Source organism: Catharus ustulatus, chromosome 4, assembly GCF_009819885.2.
Source record: "Catharus ustulatus isolate bCatUst1 chromosome 4, bCatUst1.pri.v2, whole genome shotgun sequence".
NCBI classification, from domain to species: Eukaryota; Metazoa; Chordata; class Aves; order Passeriformes; family Turdidae; genus Catharus; species Catharus ustulatus.
Window position 1 is genome coordinate 13,261,973 of NC_046224.1, and position 18,474 is coordinate 13,280,446.

The following is an 18,474-nucleotide window of genomic DNA, read 5'->3' on the forward strand; positions in this document are numbered from 1 at the left end:
TTCTTTTTCCAATATATATACAAGCTTAAGAAATAGCAAAGAAAAACAGTCAATTGAGACTTTTATTTAAAATGTTTTTAGACTAACAGTGTAACACAAGTGACCCTACAGTTTACCCACAGAAAGTTAAATAAAAAATTCAGAGATGGCAGCACCTTTTCTCTTACATAGATGGAGCATGCTCAAGACAGAGCATCAGATCTCCCCAGGAATAATATTTGAGAATTTGTATTGATGAGCAAAATGAAGTAACTCCAACTCTGACTGTTTTGGCTTTTGCATCCCTTTGGCTTTTGCATTTTTCCAGCCCATAGGCTTGGAGCCTCTTTTGCATGCAGAACACACATGCCACCAGTTTAATTGCTGGTAATCTTACAGTGACAGAGTGGTCAAAGTAACACATCAAGAGCTTGAGAAGGACCTTTGGCAAGTTAAAGAAGGTCACATTGTTTTTTCTGTCGTACATCACTCGTTACTTTAACATGTGTCTCAATGAAACATCAACTGAAACAGCCTTATTCTACAAAAGAAAATACACATTCTTTGAAAATGCACAGATGTATTTGGGTTCTTAAAATTTTGCTTAATTGTTATTCTTAAATACTTAGTTGTAAATAAACATGACCTGTATATTTTGCCCAGTGAGTTTGCCATGATCTCCCAGTGATACAAACACTTATTTTACAGCATGGTAATAGCTTGCCAGTGACTTGACCATCCCAGAAATTTCACATTTATAAGTTCTTTCTGTCTTGCTCACTCCATCAGATTCTATTCATCCTGCAAACAGTACAGTGGGAAAGGAGTAACAGCAGTGCAAATTCTTCCAGAAAAGAGAATCTTTCAGTGCCTTTTCCACAGCGTGAAATACGTGTGCCAGCCATGCCCTTCCCTTTGAAAGGCTGAGCAAAAAGTCTGAGGTTGAACTGTGGTGCTATCCACAGAAGAAAAGCCTTTCTCAAATTATCCCTCAGTACAGCTTTAAATAATGTGCTTTTTACATTACATTCTCTCATTTACAAGCAGATGTATGCCTGTTGGATGACACTCAAATGCCCAGACCACTCATGTTCTACGTGCTTTATAACAAAAGTAAGTACCATGAGAGGTTATTATGAAGAAAGTACTGAATTCTGGCCCAAGCAGACAAATTAGCATTTAAACATGCTAGTGCAAGTGCAGTGCAGTTGGTGTCCCATACGACTGGTACCTGTTTTTGTACCTTCACCATGGATTGCTTGTTAGGGTCACTGAGTTCCCCCAGCTCGAATAACACAACTCTTACTATTATTTGTAAGGATATAAGAAATGCTACCAAGTAACAAACTGCAGAAGGTATAGCTGTCAATTTCTTGGAAAAATTTAGAAAGGATTATTTTTAAAATGTTTGTCCTTAGCACAGCTGCTACTGCTGAGGGCTACAGCAGAACCTGAAATACATGATAATTTTGCAAAGCCTATCATATCCCTTTTATTACAATCCTGCTTTTTGGACATGGTGAATATTTGGTTGTATAAAATATCTTGACCAGCATTCTGGTTTTAAGGAAGTTGCACTTAACTGAATGGAAAAGTAGGTTTGCATAAGCTTAAAGAAAACAGGTTTTCAGCCTGCTTCAGTTTATACAAAATGTCACACAATTTAGAAATGGCTGTTTAAAACAATTTATCTGCTGAGGTACTTCTCTCTTAAAATTTATATTCAGCATACTAATACCAGGGTGGAGCAGAGCTGAAGCAATAAAAGCTGCCTAAAAGCCACCCCTGCCTTATCTCATTGACTCCCACTGACTTGCATGTATTATTGATGACTCAGTGTAAATTAACCTGTTCCAGTAATTGTGTTGCTGCTGATGTACAATCAAGTACTCATTACCCTGGGGGGCAGAAGGTAAATTATACTGGACTTACCAAATCCAAAAGCACTGGAACCACCAACACTCTGGGAAGCCTGAACACTGGTAGATGTGTAGAGCCCAGTTACCAGTAAGCCATCAAAGAAGGTACTTGTCGAAATAGTCACTGAAATGAGAGAAATAAAATATGTGTAAATATTATGGTTAAGATCCTATACAGGTTCTGTGAGCAGGCTCTTGCTCTTCAATGAGATCCCATCATACAGTCCATGAATCCATCTGAATTCCCCCAATATTTATGCTACTTTTACTTTCACTTGGTGCTTGGGAAGTGGCCTTTGCCAGAAGATTCAACTATGGTATTCATGAAATGAAAAATGAGTTAGAAAATAATGCACTGGAATATGTGGCTTGAAAGCATTTGTCCAAACATTAAACTGCAGTAAAAGCAATGAAATAACCAGGATTATGGTACTGCTCTTTCTGGATCTAAATAGAGTTCTAAGTTGCAGTTACCATTGTTATTATAGTATTACACATTGAAGTTATATGGACATCTGAGACATTACACATTGTGTGTATTTAAATAGCTCAGGAATGCATTTTTATGAGATTCTTAAGTAATAGCAGAAAACATCCAAATAGCAACTAAAAGTAATATTGGAATCTATAAATTCTTTTTTGAATTGTTGAATTCTTGCAATATTTATTCAATTCCTGTACACGCTAATTTTCATATTTTTACTTTGGTGCATTTGACCAGGTAACCCACAAGGGAAGCCAGTTGATGTACCCTTTTTGGATTTCAGCAGAGCTTTCGGTACTGTCTCTCCCAGAATCCTTCTGGACAGGATGTCCAGCACACAGCTGGACAAACACATCACTGACTCACAGATTGGGCACAAAGGGTTACAGTGAATGGGGTGACATCAGAGTGAGGATCTGTCACTGGTGGGGTTCCCCAAGGCTCCATCCTGTGCTCTTCCACATCTTCATAAACAATTTGGGCACAGGGCTGGAAGGGATACTGAGCAAGCCCAGAGATGATACAAAACAGGGAGGAGCTGTTGACTCCTTCAAAGCAGGGAGGCCCTGCAGGGAGACCTCAACGTATCAGAGGGCTGGGCAGTCACCAACCATGGGAAGATCAATAAAACAACAAGAATCTCTCTGCTGAAGAAGAGTCTTATGACTTGTAGCCTCATACACTGAAGGTCCAGACCTCAGTTGCCACACTCATTTTGCTTCATTCTTCAAACCTTTCTCTTCCCTTACCTGGGAGAGACCAGTGCTTGTCAGGGATATCCAATAAACTCTGACCACTCCCTAAATCACATTCTACCTCCCTGTATTTCCCCCTTTTGTTGGGGACATCATGAACCAGTGACTGGCCAGGAAATTGAAGGTACTCCAAGGTGACTGCTAGGACATTAATTGGTGATACACATTCAACAGAGAAACTGATGAGTTTCTGAAGTCCTAATAGACAAGTGTTTCCTCTGTGGTACACTTCTGGCTTAAAATTAGTGTTTAATATTTTAAAAAACATAAAAATGTTGACAGTAGCTTAATTTACTTTGAGCAGAGGAGCAGTATATACCATGTATAATTTATTCTTCAATACTTTGTATTTAATTATCCTATTTTCTTTGATTATTCAATACTACACTGAATAAGCCCTGAATGTAACTTCTCTGCTCCCATGACTCCAAATTTCAGTGTTTTGCAATAGACACTTCCCTGAATTCAGATGCAGGTTCAGAGCCATATGTTCTGTTTTTAAGAACAGGCTACTTCTGATAGATGTTAAAAAAACAGCAAAAGACTCTAGATTTTTTTAAAAATAAAAGAAGTATTAGGGAGAGTAAAATAAAATCGAACAAGCAAACAATGAATTTTTTTCTGCATTTGATGATGAAGTGGTGAATAATACATGACCTTTTCTTCCCTTTATGCCTTTAAACCAACAAAGAGGCAAAACATATGTTGAAAAGTATGCCTATGTGTTATTTTTGAAGACTTGGCAAAAGAGTCAGTGAAAAGCACTGATAGAAGGGCACTGGGCCAGTACTTTGCTGCCATTTTGTTTCCCTGTGGGGAAGCATCTTATTCTTTACTGGATAGGATATAATGCAAAAGCCTACTGTGAACAGGTGACCAGTTTCTCTGTGGGAAAGAAGTGATATTTCACAATGCCTGTATTTGACTTTGGACATATTTGTGTGATTGTCAACCCTCATTTTACATAAGCATGTAATAGGTCCATTTTTATTGTTGAAAAATTTCCAACACAGTACGGCTCCCTCATTAAGCCTCTGGGAAACTGCACAAGGCCTCTAGCACATTTTTTAAAAACAGAGCACAAAGCTGTTATTACACACGTGTCATACATTTCAGAATAATTCCATAGTTCTTCAAGAGAAAAAAAATTAATCACAACATTCTCAGTGATGATTTTTTTTCCTACCCACCGGTGAAATACATCAAATTCCCACAAAATGAAAGAAAACACACATTATGCCAAGTGATAATGACCAAGAACAGGAACACTGTGCTAATGCACAGCCCAGCAATAGGACTGTGATTTTATATAAGCCTAGGGCTTGTTACTGTGGGGTCCTAAATTCCTCTTCCAAAAGCACAAGAAGTTTCCCTCCACCAGGCTTTGTGCCTTTACACTGGCTCATGCCATATACAGCTGATGTCAAATATCTGGCACTGCAGAAGCAAGGACCAAAGCCATGACCCACTGTGACTTTGGAAAACATCAGGAAGGACACAGAGCAGCCAGGGCTGGGCAGGCATGGGGGCTCTGGCACTGCCCCAGTGCTGCCCCATGGCACCCAAGGGACAGCACAGCAGTGTCATCCACAAGCCTGAGCAGGCACTGCTCCAGCCACAAGAGCCTTCTTTGGGAGAATGTGGTGAGTGAAGCAGTGAGGAGTCACTGGGGACTGAGTGTCCCCAGGGCAGGGGTGTGCTGGACACTGCCACCCACCCAGAGCAGCCCCCGAGCCAGCCCTGCTGCTGCACCGGGACAGGGAGGGATAGGGACAGGGACAGGGAGGGATAGGGACAGGGAGGGACAGGCACAGGCAGGGACAGGGACAGGCAGGGACAGGGACAGGGATAGGGACAGGGACAGGGATAGGGATAGGGATAGGGATAGGGATAGGGATAGGGATAGGGATAGGGATAGGGATAGGGATAGGGATAGGGATAGGGATAGGGATAGGGATAGGGATAGGGATAGGGATAGGGATAGGGATAGGGATAGGGATAGGGATAGGGACAGGCAGGGACAGGGACAGAGACAGACAGAGACAGGCAGGGACAGGGACAGGGAGGGACATGGAGGCACAGGGACAGAAAGGGACAGGGACAGAGACAGACAGGGACAGGCAGGGACAGGGACAGGGAGGGACAGGGAGGCACAGGGACAGGCAGGGATCCCAGCTCCACCTGCCTCACCCCCACACCAGGGATGGGAGCACTCCCCAGGGTGCAGGTGTGGGCAGGAAGCCTCAATTGCTTTGAGACAGTCCAGTGGGAGGGACTGAGAACATCTTCCCAAGAAATGCACGAGGGCTGCATTTTGGAACAACCTACTGATCAGGCAATATCACACTGCAAGTTTTAGAGGCAAAGGTGCTAACTACTTCAAGAGTAGCTCAACACTTCCTTCTATTTTCAGCTCTTGAAATATTTCCTAATTTTTACCCCCTTGACTACTTAAGTTGGTTTGTTTTTCATGGTGTCTGCCTCAGACTGATTTGATTATTCAAGGAAGAAGGAATTTCAGTCAAAATATTTAATTTCTGAGATGAGGTTAGAGAAGAATATGTTGCCCTGGATGAAAAATTCTACTGTTCTTTGCTTTCATTAACTCTTCTACTCTGAAATGTGAGAGTGTTCCTCCAAGTTTGGACAAATTATATTTTTTATATATATGCACATTAAAAAAAAAAAATCAGAGTTCACATATGCTCAACAGAGACATTTTCATTTTTAGTATCTAAATATTTCTGTAGGCTCTGTCCTCACTTAGTACTCTCAGAGCACTCTCTGACTAATAAAAGCACACTGAAAAAAGTCCTGTGAAAAATATTTCCATCCATCTTTACTGCTTTGTTGGAGTGGAAGTGCTTTGTGGAGATATCATTTCTGATGATGTTTTGATCTGGAAAGTTTCTCAGTGATTTAAAGTAAGAAGTGATGTCTGCTGGTTGGAGAGAAAGGGGAAAGAGAGGGATCTTTATCAAAAGTCCAAGCTTTTTGCAAGATGACATCAATTCATCAAAACCCCACTTCTCAAAACACTGAGAAATGTGCAAAACGTCACAAAAACAAAGTTGCTCCAAAAGTTTGACAAATACCATCACCAGTAGCTTAAACTTGGGAGACAGAAAAGTAGACCTAAGAGCAAAAGTGAACTAGGATGGAAGAGATGGTGACTAGAACCAGTACAGGGAATAGGGAAGTTGTTGGAGAAAAAATGGGGGTGATGGGGGCGAGGGGACCAGAGCTGGAGAAAGTAGCCAAGAGAAGTGATGGAAAGCAGATGTGATCTGCACCTGCAGCCTGGAAACCCTAGAAAGGTTCAGTGTGAGGGACTTGTACAGTAACGGGGAAGAGACACCAGATGTAAAATCCAACAGCAAAAGGTGGGTCAGCCTCACATGCTGGTCAACAGCCACAAAAGCATTCCACTGTGTATGTACTCTTAGTCCACCTTCTAAATCAAATGAACAGTATGATGGATATGAAACATTCCTGTCCACAAAACATGTGGATAGTGAATGGATTAGTGAATAACTCCAGTTTATTTTGTAAAAGCTTAGGAAATGGCTCCATGAAAAAAAAAAATCATATTGGGACTGGGAAACACCATGGAAGTATCCTCTGGTGCTGTTTGCCCTACCCTTCTTTCTGCACCATGACTGTGGACACAAAATGTGTTTCTGAGAATCATGAGGCCCTCAGTTCAATTTTCCACCCAAAATCCTGGGGAATTGCTGACTGCAGCCCTGCACACTCAGCACACACCTGCTGCTGTGCTCGGCTGCTGACAAGGCTGGTTTGGCAGGGGCACAGGCTGGCCCCATCCTGCCGAGGACACCATCTCTGGGAAGCCTTGGTGTTATTTCCTTGGGAAGGCAGGGCATGCAGCAGCCTTCTCTGGAGAAGCCTTTTCATTTTGCACAGGTTTCTGTGAGAGCCCTGGCACTTCCCATGGGACAGAGAACAGCAGAGCCCCTGGCAGTGCCAGGAGCTGACACGGCTCCAGGAGGAAGCGGGGCAGGAAGAAGGAGGCTGGCAAAGATGCTGCAGAAATTATACAACAGGTGGAGGTAGCAGCATAACAGGAAAGACAAAATGGGGTTTGAACTGAAGTTACAGTGAAATATTTTTAAGAAATTAATGCTATTCTTACAAACATAATTTTCACTGTTTTCCAGTGCTGTATGCCACACATACTGCATACTGTTACAGAAATCTATCAATCAGTGTAAATAATTGCATACAATTTGCCTTACATTCTCTCAAGGGACTGATCTACTCTCCAATAAGGCTGCATTTTGACTGATACTCAAAATACTCAAAATATAACCAATGCAGCTAAACTGTAAAAGTAGAAAAAGTGCCAGGTGGAAGAAGGGGATCATCTCAGGAGACAGCTGCCACCGACAGGTCTTACTTATTTTGGCTGCTCTTCAGCACCAGCTGAAAGTCACTAAGAGGGTTGAAAGATAGAGAAATTCCACAGAATTTGCAGCTGCTATTGATGACAATCACAGAGCACAAGAAGGAATTGAAAAAGGCAAAGATCTTTGATGCCCCAGACTCTTAATTGAGTCAAGACATAGCCACAGTAAAACTGCACTTCTGTATACTATAGAGAAAACAGGAAATAATTCTGGTATGTGAAATTGAATCACCACATCCAGTGGACTTCCTGAAATGAGGCTTTTTTCCATCAAAGCCATGACAGGCACTTTTTAAGGTTCTTCTCAAGGTCAAAGCCAGTTCCCTACAACACTGTAATATTGCATCATCACACACCTGAGTCATGGCTGGAAACCATCCTCTTAGAAAATAAATTATTTACACTGAAGTAATGCTTTTGGGGTTTTTTTTTGCTTCACTCCTAAAAAATCACCAGCTTCTGCAAGTCAGGTGTGCAGTGGCACTGTTCAGAGAGGCCTCTGTCCTTTTGCACCCTGCAAAACGAATGGAGACTAACATCTCTACAGCAAAGACTGTCAACACCACACCACATTCACAGACTGTGCTGAACTGAAAGGGATCCACAAGAAGCATCAAAGTCCAGCTCCTGGCTCTGCACAGCACCATCCCCAGGAGTCATACCCTGTTCCTGAGAGCATTGTCCAAACACTTCCTGAACTCTATCAGCCTTGGAGCCTGTTCAGTGCCCCACCACCGTCTTTGGTGAAAAGCTTTTTCCTATTAGCCCACCTAAATCCCCCTCCCCAACACAACTCCAGCCATTCCTTTGGCTCCTGTCTCTGGTCACCACAGAGAAGACCAGTGCCTGCCCTTCTGCTGCCCTTCCTGAGGAAGTTGCAGACTGCTATGTCTCCCCACAGTCTCCTCAACACAGGGAAATTCTCTTTGCCCCTTCCAAAGTTTGTTCCCTTTTTTAGGCAATGGAACCTTTCTGCCACCCTCATGCAATGCCAAAGACCAGTGACCATCCAGGCATGTAGTACTGTTAGGGCACAGATAATACCAAGTCCAAATCCTTAAAATACCAGACCAATCCTGAAATGCCTACTACAGATTAAATTGCTAGTAAGAAGAGAATAAACCCTGATGCCTTATTTAAAGGTAACTGTTAAGACACCACAGTGATTAGAAATCTATAAATACTCAGGTTGAGTTTTACAGGTATACTTTCCAAGTAGTGTGCAGATAAATGTATTTGTAAGTGAATGGTAGAGAATACATTGTTAGGTGAATCCAGAAAGTGTATATACTGAATTGCACTCAGAACCTTATTACTGAAAAAGAAATTTTTAAAAGACTAGTGAAATGCATGTTGACATCAAACTAATTTTTATGGCTCACAGACGTACTCTGCTTTCAAAGGAAAACAAAATTGAGAAATTCATAATTATACAGCTATTTCAAATATGAACACCAGACATGCAAGAAGAGTATGAATCACAGGTCTACACATCATTCAGCAACAAAAACAGAAGACCCACAGGATTCTTACTCATACTTGTTTTGATTTTCCCCAAGTAGGTGGAAGAAAGCAGAAAAGACATTTCAGCATGGTTAAGTAAACAGACGTGCAGTCTTACAACTGCAAGCATTCTCACTGAGGTATTGGTTTTCTGAAGCCCACAAAGCACTTAATTCACAACAGCACACCAGTGAGCTTTTCTTGAAGTTCTTGTACAGAACAGCACCATCTCTAACCTGTGATGCCCTCACCAGTAATTCCAGTTAGCAATTACAGTACTTTCACGAATACAAGCTGCAGCAATTTGACAAAAATTTTGGTGGAAACCCGGAAGTGCGGCTAATACTCAGGGGCGGCTAATATATGAATAATTTTCTGACATTTACAACCCCAGATGTGCCAGCCAGGGCGCCGAGCCAAGCGCCTGCCAGTAAAAGCCGGCATTTCACGATTGTTACAAAGTGTTATTCTGTTGCCCTGGCTCCCTGCAGGCAGCACGGGGGGCGGGGAGAGAGGCAGGAGAGCTCTCTTCTTCCCTCCTCTGCCGCAGCCCAGGGGAGAGACGGGGGACCCCGCGCCGCCATTGCCGCAGCCCAGGGAAGAGACGGGGGACCCCGCGCCGCCATTGCCGCGGCTCGGGGAGGGGGGTGCCTCTGTCCCTGCCCTCTGCCGCCGTGGCGGGAGCAAGGGGTGCTCCATGCCCGGCCGGCGCACGGCGCGAGCGGGGCCGGGGCGAGCGAACCCAGAGGCGGCGGCCAGCCCCGAGCGGCAGCACCGGGCTGGGCCACCTGGCCCCGTCAGCAGCCCCTAGCGGGCCGAGCCTGCACAGCCTTAGCTCAGCCAGTAAACCTCGCCCTGCCGCGTTTCTGTTAGTATTTGGCAACTTTGTTGCACGCGGGTCCTCGCTGCGAACCACAGAGTGGCTTATATTCAGGTGCGGCTTATTTATGGACAAAGAACGAAATATTTGCCAACACCCAGAGATGCGGCTTATACTCAGTGCGGCATGTATTCGTGAATTTACTGTACTCTTGGATGGAGGGGAGTAAAAATGCACAAGTTTTGAACTTTCTACTAGACAGCTAAAAATATGATCTGGCCTTGCTTTGTGTTACAGTATAGTTTCAGTTCTTCTGTCCCATGCTCCATCAAATCTCTGTGTCTTTACAGCTTTTCAAATTCTTTCCTAAATTGGTAATGAGCAACAGAGGACTGAAAATAGATTGCAGATGTGTGGCAAGATGTCCGTAACAGGATATCCAGAGACATCATTTTTCATTGATGCAAAGAGTAGCCTATCTGCCTTGTGAAGGAACTATTTGCAGAGACATTACTTATATTTTTGAAACTTCATAACAAGACAGTGACAATGACATCAGCAGCAATATAAAAAGTGCTTATTCTTATATTCCTAAACTATAAGGAGTTGGTCATACTTGTTTACATGGTCCAAGATGCTTTATTGTTCCCATCTCACTAAAAATCAAGAGTCCCATGGTCAAACCTGTGAACAGATTTCCAATGTGAGACCCAAGAGTCTGACTTCCTGTGTATCAAAATTCCTAACTTAAATACATTTCTGACCATATTCAAAGCCACCAGAAACTTGGCCACATTGAGCAGAGAGGTGCTTTGCTCCAGCTGGCAGCACCAAATACGTTGGCACAGCCCAGAGACCTGACAGAGGAGAGGTAAGACTGGCTGCTGTCATAGCTGCCTGCTTAAAACCAACAGATGGGCAATTAAGGCTCTCACCTAGGTAAGAGGATTCAAATCTGAATTTCCCAATAAAATATTGTTTTAAAATACTTTAAACTCCAGTGTCTGTGTGGCCCAGCCACTGTCCCTTAGCTTCAGGCATGGCATTTTGTATGGGAAAAAGGGAATACCAGCTGGCACAGAGAGAGGCATGTCCTCTCTTCCTTTTGGGGCAGCCTTCTTGGAAGGAGATGCAGGTTTCAGTCAGTGGCCCAGAGAATATGTGCTACTGCTATATAAATCCCCAGAGAACATCACATCTATTTATGTCACCCCATTTAGGCTGTAAATCTCACCCTAATGTTGATGTTTAAAACAGACCAGATGAATCACACTCCAGAAATGTCTGATTCTCCTCACTGACTATAAAGGGAGCCCAGACTGTAAAGCTCAGCTGTAGATGTCAACACTGAAGATGGCTAAACTGAGATTATTCCCACCAAGAGCCATTCACACAGAGTAACTTAATTATCCAATTTCTATTAAAATGTCCAACTACTGCCCACATCACAGGGAACTGAGCAGGAATTAGGCATCCCAGAACCCAGAGCTCACTCAAGGACATCAGAGACAATGACTATCTTTATATTCTTTCTTGTGTTATGCCAAACATATCACTAATGCTTAGCAACTCAGCAAGCCCTTGTAGTACCAAAACACTCCAAAGGGTATCAGCAAATGTGTTATTCCATTTGATAATTCACAGAGGCCTGAATAGTACTAATGGAGTTTAAGCAGTAAACACAACAACCTGCATATGGAATAAAATGTGTTTCACTAAAATGTACATCAGCTAAAAATGTAACCACTGAATTAAATTGTGTGCCATAGCCAAAACAAGAATAATCACCAAAATACCATTTCCTGTAATGTTTGAAAAGGACAGTTAGTTATAGTTTTAGCTTAAGAAACACAAGCCCAATGATATTTGTTGAAATGCACCTCTGGGCAACAAAATATTGTAAACATGAGAGGTATCAGCACAACAAAGCCAGTAAAATATGCTTTAACAGTATTTACATGATGGCTGTGTTCAAATGATTGTGAAACATACTTTGTCAGTGGCAGTATATTATTTTTCTTATCCAAAGGCCAGGAGAAGATGGGAAGAGATGATGATCATTCCCAGACCTCACCAGCTAGGTGAGGGCATGAAACAAGTCTGGTTACTGGTGTATGTTGGAACTGTTTCGTGTCTTTATTCAGCAACCACTGCTCTCATTAAGTTCTGACGCCAAATGCTGTCATGCTTCTATGAAAAGCACCAATATAATTTTTTTTCTTAAAAATAGATTGAATTTTATTGTGATTATATTTTTATCACTCTAAGCCTGAGAATACTGACCCCTGTTTTGAAGCCTAACCTTATTTTTCATGCCTTTCAAGTTTGTGTGAGGTTGCCTGTTTGATACCCATACATGAAAATTTCATATTGTTGGCTGTGCTCTCAATAAATTATTTAGAAGGTTTGAATATTTCTGCACTGTGCAGATTTTCAGAAGAGTTTGGTAAATCCTTTTATTCTGCTGTCCTCAAAAGACTAACAATGTCTCAGTACACAATTAACAACAGCATTAAAAGAGAAAATGAAGGCTGGCTTGAAAAGAGAGCAAATATAATTATCTACTAGGAATTTATTATAACTCAGTAATATCTAAACATTTGCAAGAACTTTTGTCTTGATTCTATCTGAGGAAGCACACCCTCTGAAACCAGATTGTTAAATATGTTTACCTCAGGCTAAAATAACACAAATCTTCTTACAAACACATGAATTATGATGAGCAAATATCATGAAATGCAGGAGTTCAAGTGATGCTGGAGAACAAGCAAGTATCTGGCTGCCCATGGCTTGGAAAGGTGCATTGTTCACTGGGTGAAAAACTGGATGGCTGAGCCCAAAGAGTGGGGGCCAGCTGCAAGTGATGCTCCCCAGTCCCAGAATTGGGACCACTCCTTTTTAATATCTTTATCAATGACCAGGGTGAGGGGATTGAATAAACCCACAGTCAACTTATACTTTTATATCTCCAGGAGACAAGGAGCTCCACCATTTATTTACATAATGTATGAAATTGTTTTTCCTTATTTTTAAGTTCTCTTTTCTTTGAATTTGATTTGAAAATTCTTGTATTTTCAGTGAAGTGTTTGCTTTATCAACAGAATTCAACATAACTTTCACAGTTCTCTCAACAATCCTTTCTCCAAAATTAAGGAAACTTACTTTAGCTTCCTATTACACAGGAAGATGTTCTCTCTATCATCATCATCTAGTTTTACTATATTTTTTTGAAGCAGAGGAAACCAGATTCATCCATGACACAGAAATCTGGGAATAACATTTTATTGCACACCCAGTGGTAAAAATGATGCCAGTTGTTTGAGTCTTCACTCTTTTTCTCATTATTCCTAAGGTTCAATGTGGTGATTTTTTTTTAATTCACACTTAGCATCAGGTGATATATTTTGAAATTCACTCCCAATATCCTGTTCCACATATTCTGCATTATTTTTGTGCCTCTGTTCCCCACCACCACCTTCATTTTTCAGTAATATATTAAATTTTAGTACTTTGAGCAGCATGGTACATGGTGCTGTAACCTTCCTAATAAGTTCCCATTATTATTTTGACCACTTTTAACTTCAGGCATCAGGACATGACAGTGACACTTCTTCCTCCTCAGCCACAGTCCTCCCTCCTCAGAGTGGATTCCTTGTGTGACATAATTCAAGTGAAAGCTGGCATCATCTTATAGTTTAGATCATGAACAAGATTGAGCAATAAAGTTTATGACTCCATTTATCTATAATATATTTGTGCTTACCTTCCTTAAACCAGAGCTTAACAAGATTGCTTAATGGACTGCAGAAGTAAGAGACCTTAAATAACCTGGTGCTTTGCAGTCTAAATATGTTGGACATCCAGTACAGCAGCTGTCCAAGGGACACACGGGTATTTTTTTAAAAGCAGGCTTGGGATTTCTCTGCCTGGATGTGAGTAGACAGAACATCATCCTGCTCACCCAAACTGCTCATCTCAGAGTCCTTTCTGTGCAAGAGATGTACCCTGCACAGTCACAGAGTCTGAGTTGCAGTCTGTCCAGACCCAGTTTTTACCAAGTCAGGCTCTTGGTTGGCTGCAGACGCTCAGGAGCAAGGGGGTAAGAGGGAACAAATGTCCTGATTAGTAGGGACAAAATAAAATAAAAAAAAGCATGAAAAAATGAAGACTGAAATGCACTGAAAGTTGTTGAGAACCATGAACAGAAGGAAGAGGACCAAAATACATCACACCATATTATTACAGGAATGGACACGAGTTCAAAAATGTGATTTAATTTTGTATGTATGATTCATGCAACAAAATAATTCTGCTTAAGTACAATCCCTCATTTAGTTGGTGCAGAATGATATTTTAAAAAAAGCTACTCTACCCCATCTGTAAGCTGGAGCAATACTACCAAATAGCCTGGAGATTGACTGACATTTTAAGTTAAAGAATGGATCAAATGAGGATTTATATGGGAAAAATATAGTGGGGTTTATACTAAATATAAAGCAGTATTTGTACTGAATTCTGGCATATGAATGGCTGGGCTATAACAAATGTTAATACAACCCTTTGACCATACCCTCTGTATTAATACTGCAAGGTTGCATCAATAAAAAATACCTGTTTCCAAACGTTCAAATCAGAGCAACATGGAAAAGAATCTGAAAAAATGTGAAAAACATTCACTAGTCCTCTGACATACATAAACACCTGAGTAAAATTGAATCAAAATAATGAAAATAATGTGCTTAAGAAACAAAATTTCTAAAGTAAGAGCAATGTTAAAACTCAGTGGCATCTGTTTGTCTCATCTTTATGGTTATGTGGCTAAATGGGTCAGAGGCAGGGATGGGGACAGTCAGACAATCCATATGTTTATTCTTTACAGTAATTCTTCTCAGTGTGGTTTGTAAAGGCTGAGCATCCCGAGTAACTGGCAGCTACCTCAGGAAGGGTATGGCTGTAGCTACATCACTTCAGCAAGAGCTGTTGGCTCTTTGTTAGGTTTGTTACGATGGTCAACTACTGAACAAGAGAGAGAGAGGGCTGGAACAGCAGCACTGTGGCAGGTTGTGATTATGAAACATTTGACAGGACTCTGGGGGAAAATCCTCAAAGTGCCTTCTCTCTGCTTGGGTTAAGGATTGGATCTGAAGATAAAAAAGATTGCTTCTAGACTCCTGTTTCTAGACAGGTAACAGATACTTTACCACCTCTAAACGTTCACAAAAAAGTCTGAGTCCAACATTCTGATTAGGCCAAACCATGCACACACAGAAAAAAAATACAACTGCAGCACAACGACTTGTGTTGAACTTGTCATTATGGGTTAGTTTCTTGTTAAATACTTTATAAATACAGCAAGTTCCCAAGTGGTCACTTTCTGTTCTTAAAAATGAAAAAAAGGGCAACAGCATGGTTCTTGTCCCTGGTGTGCATAACTATCCCAGATAACACCAGTGCAAATTCCCCGAGCAAACAACGGGTTTTTAACAAATCACTTCATGTCCTTTTTCCATACTAAAATTCCTTCTGCTCTGCACATCCCAGTGAAAGCAATAAGTATTCACAGCCATGTCCCTGCTATGACTCATTTCTTGTTAGAACAAAAAGAGGCACTTGGCTCTCTGGAAAATAAATCCCACAGCCGCCTGCCTCGGATTGCTGCAAGCCTACAGCTCCCTGCCTTGTGCACTGTTGTGTCACAGAGGTCTCCATGTCCCACAGGAGACAATTACTAAGAAGTACCTCCAGAATAGGTGAGGTTCTGCATATTATTGTAGGAGGAGGAAAGGGCTAAAATGGTAAATATATTTATAAAGGCTCAAAAAGCTCAGTTACTCTGAGGGAAACTCAGTCACCTGACAAGGTAAGGTGCGCAAATAGCACAGCCACTCTCCTAGGCAAGAGGTTATTAGCAATAGGAAGAACTCAACTATTTGCCAGAATAACTTGTATTGGTATCCTCAGCAAGAGGACAAGCTAGCCAAGAGCCTTGATATCTAGCAGATCTCTGCCAGAAAAAACAGTGAAGAGGTTTTTTATCTTCCTAGCACTTCTTCATCAGTTTGTCAATGAAAATTTTAAGAGTGAAACGAAGAAAATAAACAGCCCCTCTGGAAAAACCCCCAACAAACCAAATTAAGCAAACAAGGGGCAAAGTTAACAAAGTCTGTTTGATCCAAACACCACTGACTGGACAAGGCACAATATAACACTGGGAACATAGTTCAATCCATAGAGCTGGTCATTCTGTCTCCTGTTCTGTGCCATGTCTTTACTTCCCTGAATTAATAGTGTTACCAAATAAGCCCCCAGTAGCACCAGACACCTATAATGACATATAGGCCATTTTTACAAGTGTACGAGCTGGTCAACATCTTGCCTAAATGATGAAGTTCTTCTTTCAACCCCCTGTTCCAGTGCCAAATTAGACAGACACTTCTATCCAATTCCTCTCAGGAATTACTAAGGTCAAGGCAGAAGTGACACCAACATGTTGTGATGGGTATAAACCTCAGCATCCTTTCCCATAGAATAGCTAGGAGGAGAAAATACTCCAGGTATTCTTACCAGCAGATACCTACACTTACAAAAAAGTAAAAAAAAAAAAAAAATCCTGAGCAACCAGTGAAAAGAAACGCGCCTAAATATGGAAGGCAAACATTTAACATTCTGTTCCAGCTCCTGGCTCAACAAGCAACATCACTGTCTATCTGCAATGCCTTGGATAAGAGAAAATAAGAAAAACTTTCTGCATAGGAGAAGAATACATCTGTTTTACTGCTGCTGTTTGAACTCTCTGAGATGCCAGCCATTTTGAGAAAAAAGGGCAGAAGTCTCTGGTTCACCCTCAATGTCTCCCTCTAATTAAGTAATCAAAGCACAGAGGAATGGCCAGACACTAATAAAAGTAGTCACGCCACTTCATACATAATAGATCTAGCTATGAAGAAATTAGGCATAAATAAATGTAAGTAGCATGCTTCTGGGGAACCATATATTCAATACTGTCTTCCACTTCTGTCATTTAAATTGATTAAAAGTTGATTCAAAGTATGACTGACATCTGTCTAACCCTGTCAGTGCTGCACACTGAGAATGAGTAAGAAGAGTCAAATAAGCAGAGTACAGAAAGATGGATCTGGATATGAGTGTGGTTTGTGCATCAGCTGGGATGCACTGTACACTGAACTTTCAAAATACAGAATAGGCAGCAGTCAGCAAGCATGGAGTGAAACACATTTAAAAAGCCACACAACAAAGGGTGTTTTAGGAATCCACCTCTGTACTTCTTTCACTACATTAGTTCAGAAGCAAATGCATTCTCCTACCAAAAATCTTTTAAAAGTTTGAATTTGTAATTTTGCTAAATAAGCCTCTTCAATAAATTACAGAAATAGTGCAGTGCCAGTAGTATTTGAACATTTATTGTTATCTTGAATTGAAAAGAGAGAATAATGAGCAGCTTTTAGGGGGCTGAAATGCTTAGAAATTCATAAATGGTACAATATTCTTATTATGCCATTCTCAATGAAAATCAAATACTTTGATCTTCTCCAGTATCATTTCAGTTTGAAATTGAGTATTTAAGTTCATTTTGTTAAACTGAAATGAAAAAAAAACCTATTTTAATCTAAATCAAGATTTTAATGTATTTTGCAAACACTTAGTGTCAGGTGTTCCCTCCACCTTGGGGGAGGAACTTGACTATGCTCCAGCTTTTAAAATCTAGTTAATACATCCAAACTTCCGACAGAGTAAAGGCAGTAAGTTCCTAATCACAGACTGTGATACTACATACCAAAAAAATACAATTTAATCTTGAGGTGACAAAGAACAATGTGAATGTCATATTCAGTTCAATTAACTTCAAAGCAGAAGTACAAAAACCCCATTTAATTTGAGTCAAACTCCCCTTTTTTAAAATTTTGTTTTCCAAATTAAAAAAAAAAGAGTCAAGAAAAATAGTAACTCTTTTCCAAGTAAGGTTTCCATTCTGCAAAAGCTGCATTTTCTACATTTTCTATTATAAATCATTCCTGCTGCAACTGTTTTTATTCCATTTCCTAGAGAGCAAAGGGGCACTTTGCCTCTACTTGAGTGTATTGTAATGCCTTCTTAAAACTCTTTTTTCTCTTTCACATCTGACATATTTTTCCTTATTGCTAACCCTGAAATAAACATGACTAAACACAGTTTTCCTGTGAGCTCACATACAGAAGTAGTTTGGGCAATGTATTCATTTTGCTGTTTATATTATCCTGTCAAAAACAAGGAGAACTTGGCAGTTCCTCAAGTTTTGAAGAATAAAGTCAAAAAAAAAAACCAAGCTGACATTGGCAGCGTCTCTGAGCACACTAGTGTAGACCTGCGGGACTTGTCTCAGACTTCAAGATGAGATCTACCTCCAAAATCCCTAGGAAAAAAGGTCATATTATATAATATCATATGATTTATGCCGGTTTTAGACTTCCACTTTCTCACTCAAGGACAACTTCCATGTTCCACATCTTTGTAATGAGACAGAGTGTGCTACCTCCTCCCCTTTGCATTCCCACAGGTCACCAAGGACAAGGCAAAATACGTGCTACAGA

At 40.9% G+C, this 18,474-nt stretch overlaps 1 protein-coding gene across 3 annotated transcripts in view; it reads right to left on the minus strand.

The window, feature by feature from the left end:
* RELN (reelin) overlaps window positions 1-18,474 on the minus strand; it is a 276,431-nt gene that overhangs the window by 230,061 nt on the left and 27,896 nt on the right. For all 3 annotated transcript variants that reach the window (XM_033056990.1, XM_033056991.1, XM_033056989.1), the window contains exon 2: window positions 1,912-2,022. In XM_033056990.1, coding sequence (XP_032912881.1) covers window positions 1,912-2,022 — 111 coding nt within the window. The remainder of the gene's footprint in view (window positions 1-1,911; window positions 2,023-18,474) is intronic.